The sequence below is a fragment of the Chaetodon trifascialis genome, chromosome 23 (genome assembly GCF_039877785.1).
Source record: "Chaetodon trifascialis isolate fChaTrf1 chromosome 23, fChaTrf1.hap1, whole genome shotgun sequence".
In the NCBI taxonomy this organism is placed as follows: Eukaryota; Metazoa; Chordata; class Actinopteri; order Chaetodontiformes; family Chaetodontidae; genus Chaetodon; species Chaetodon trifascialis.
In genome coordinates, this window is record NC_092078.1 from 3,585,313 (window position 1) to 3,589,022 (window position 3,710).

Sequence of the window (3,710 nt, forward strand, 5' to 3'; positions counted from 1 at the left end):
AATTAATCCCACGCCAGGGAAATTAAAATATTACAGTCAGCAGTGTATAAAAGAGAGCCCCAGAAAGATCAACGTGACAATAAAAAAGGATAAATAATAAAAATGTACATTATGTACAACATTATAAGAACACTGCTGTACCATTTCCATTGAACTGCGCATGAGTCAAATGTGGATAACGAACAGTGTTTGGACCAAGGCGCGACCCTGAACGTCCCAGAGCGACTGGTACCTGAGACAATGTGAGACATCTTTCATCAGGTGAGGCACAGATCTGAATCCAATGAGAGATGAAGGCGGCAGCAGCACGCTCTTCATCAGAGTGTCAGTCTAAAAACTTTATTTAAAACCTGCCTGTTGAAGACAAAGCTGTCAGGAGGTCGTTTGCAGCAGATTTCCGTCGTTGTTGTCCAGCTTGTTCAGACACGATGAGTCTGTTTCTCCTGCACTTCAGCTGGGACTCCCTTTTCTGAGCTGCCAGCTCCAGTCTCTCTTTGAACAATCGTCCTTTAATCAAACAAACCCTCAGAGCAGACTCCTCCGTCTGCAACAGTGATTTTAGCTGTTTGCAAAGCTTCAGTGTTAACTTAAATGTTTATTGTTTGTAATGAGAAATCTCAGAAAGAAAACCTGCTGTGAAAATACTGAAATGCAGCTTATCATTTGAAGAAGCAGCATAAATCATTCCGGTGGTATTGAATAAGCAGAAAAGGTTTCGTGTACAGTCTCTGATGATTCAATCTGCTGCATCGTTTGTTAGAAATTAGCTTCACTCCCTCCAGCCGCGACGTTAAACTGCAGCTCAGCTGTTAATGAGTAATAATACTTCAATACTGCGGCCTGATGCGGAGTACTGTACTGTCTCAGAGTGCTGCCGGCTGCAGAAAAAGGTGAAAGTACTGCGGCTTTCCTTTCCTTTCCTCTCCTTATCAGACATGACGCGTGATGACTCATCTGTCCCCCTGAGGACAGCTGAGGCCTTTCTGGCCTGCTGAAGCGTTTTCTCTCTTTTCCACAGAGAAACGTCAAGCGTGAGGCAAATGTTTGACTTTTTCAAGGTGTTTTTTTTATTTTTATTCATGCTGTTTTTAAGGGCTTTTGTTTTCCTGAGAGGAACGCTGACTTTTCTTTTTCGGCTTTTTCCTCCAAACCTTTTGTAAACGGCGGCTCTCTAACGGACACACTGACGGTGTAATTGTGTGCATACATAAGATTTGAGCCACCGGTTCCTGCTGCTGCTGCTGCTGCTGCTGACATGAAGGTCCAGAGGAGGAGCAGTAGACTGTGGAGAAGAGCGGAGCAACCACACAGATTCACCTCCATTATTCAGTTTTCCAAACTCTCACAGTGTCAGTGTTGTTAAAGATTTCCCAAATTTCGGAAAAACATCACGAAGTTTGGTGAAGTGCTTTCACAGCACCGCACCCCGAAGACAACATTTCCAAAAACATATTGTGGCGTCCGCACAGAGGAGAGCGTTGGGTACAAAGCTTTTCTTTGATAGAGAACAGTTGTTGTTGGCCACAACTGCGCCAAAAGAACAACATCTGCAACAACAGTCTGTAATTAACTCCGCTCTCTCCTTCCGACTCGTATCTCCGCATCCATCAACCCGTACACACGGCACACACACACACACACACACACACACACACGCACACACGCACACACACACACACACACACACACACACACACACACACCCTCGCCCTCTCCACCGTCCCTATTGAAGACATTCACAGACAGTCGGACATCACAGAACTCGATCATGCGTAACACAGTAAAACATGACTGACTGTCACTGCAGGATGCTACAATATCATTCATTTCTGGTTTCTCCAAAACGCGCAGTGATGAGGCTCCTCCCACGGTCTTCTTCATCCATTCAATCAAGGAGATTGAACTGGAAACGAGCTTGTTTGAATATTACACAGGTCTGACGGTCTGTACAGGAGTTTTACTTCATTTTGGAGAGAATAATTCAGCAGTATCACACAGGAAAACATGAAAAAGGTGACATTTAAAAAGTCAGCATCAGTTTATTCAGGAGATGCACATCAATGACACTTTACTCTCAGCTTTGGAGAGAGTCGACTGACGAGTGAAGCCATGAGGATAAATCAGCTTACTTCTTCCTAAAATCTATTTCACTACAGTCAGAAGTTCTTGTAGAAAGGATAAAACATTTACAGGAAATGTTTACAGGAAACGGGAGGAGAGCAGTGTGTGGAGGATAAGGCCTGGGTTGCCAGGTCTGCATAGATGCTGTTAAGTCATACAGTCAGTAACAACAAATGTTTGAGCTGTCGTCTGAATGTAAAAGTGTAATATGTACATGTAAAATGTTTGAGTGAACGACTGGAGTTAAGCTCCACTAACTTGAGAAGAAGTAACACTGCCGTGAAGGACAAGTCCCTCCTCCGCATGTCTCTCAGCTGCTCCAGATGTTCCAGGTGTCTGAGGTCTTCCAGATTTGAGCCACAAAACCAAAAAAACCAAAACCAAAACAGCCAAAACAAAAACCAGAACAGCCAAAATCACGGTGCTGACGGTGAGTCCCGTGTTGTCTTCAGGGGGTCCCTGAGTCTGCTGCAGGGGGACGAGACAGACAGAAAACAGAGCAGTTAGATTCAGACCAGGTGGGACTGACATGTCACGTGATTAGAAATGTCACAGGTGAGCTGTTTGAGGAGGGGGGCACACTCACAGGCGGCGGTGGGCCGGTGGTCTGGTTTCTCTTGTTGACCCTCATCGTCACGGCAGGGGGCTCCCCCCTCTTCCTCCTTCCGTCTTTAGAGAAGACGTCGCAGGTGAACTGACCCTCGTCCTTCGGCTGGACCCCCTCCAGAGTCAGCGACAGGTTTCCCGTCGACTTCCAGTCGGGCGGCACAGAACCTCTTCGGTCAAATCCCGGTCCGCGTGAGACCTGGTCGGAGAAGCGGTCCAGCTCGAGCACGAGCTCCCCGTTTCTTTCCCATCTCAGCTTCTGAAAGTCGCCGTCAGTGGAGGCATGGCAGGGGAGGAGAGCCGCTCCTCCATCACTCACAGCCATGTCGTAAGGACAGACCACCGTCAGCTGGGTGAAGGACACAGCGCTGCCGCCGCAGAGGAACTCAAACATGCCGCGGTCGTTGAAGTTGACACGGCTGAGGGAGACAGAGGAGGACGAGAGGTGCTCAATCCGGCCTTCATAAACTCCCTCCGCCTTCCAGACTCCGCCAACAAGTGTGGCCACCGTCTCCGAGTTATCCCGGGTGGTCAGCTTGAACTCTTGGCCATCTGCGCAGCTTTTATCCGCAGTCAGGTTTGCGGAGTCTCCCACGTTTACAGAGACGGAGTCTCCAAAAACGCGCTTGGCAGCAAAAAGGAGAATAAGCAGCGATAAGAGAAGTTTGAGATCCATCCTGCGCGAGGAGCCGCTCGGATGTACAACCTCCGTTAAATGCCGTGGTATGTTTAAGGAGAGCTTGGTCAAACACACAAAGGGACAGAGTACCGCACATGCTGCTAAATGTGCGGTTATTACGGGACGGAAAGACGTGTATACTGCTACCAGTTCAAGACCCCCGACCGCCCCAACTGTTAAACCAGTTTTGAACGATCTAATTCAAATATATACTTATAAAGTCATGCCTGGGCGGACGCTTACACGAGCGACACACAGATTTCCGAGTACAGTGAATGTAGCACTGGTACAGCTGTATCGCGTG

The 3,710-nt window shown here is 47.8% G+C and overlaps 1 protein-coding gene across 1 annotated transcript; it reads right to left on the reverse strand.

The window, feature by feature from the left end:
* Window positions 1–2,022: 2,022 nt before the first annotated feature.
* LOC139351665 (uncharacterized) lies at window positions 2,023–3,448 on the reverse strand. The gene is made up of 2 exons (XM_070993652.1): window positions 2,708–3,448; window positions 2,023–2,589 (listed from the first exon to the last, which is right to left on the reverse strand). The coding sequence occupies exons 1-2, from the start codon at window positions 3,401–3,403 to the stop codon at window positions 2,365–2,367; spliced, it is 921 nt and encodes a 306-aa protein (XP_070849753.1). The 5' UTR covers window positions 3,404–3,448; the 3' UTR covers window positions 2,023–2,364.
* Between the last annotated feature and the right edge of the window lie 262 nt (window positions 3,449–3,710).

Excerpts from the sequence above, each read along its gene's own strand:
- LOC139351665 (XM_070993652.1), bottom strand. The coding sequence starts at position 3,403 with ATGGATCTCAAACTTCTCTTATCGCTGCTTATTCTCCTTTTTGCTGCC. Across the intron at positions 2,590-2,707 it reads CCACCGGCCCACCGCCGCCT|CAGACTCAGGGACCCCCTGA; the intron begins GTGAGTGTGCCC and ends GTCCCCCTGCAG.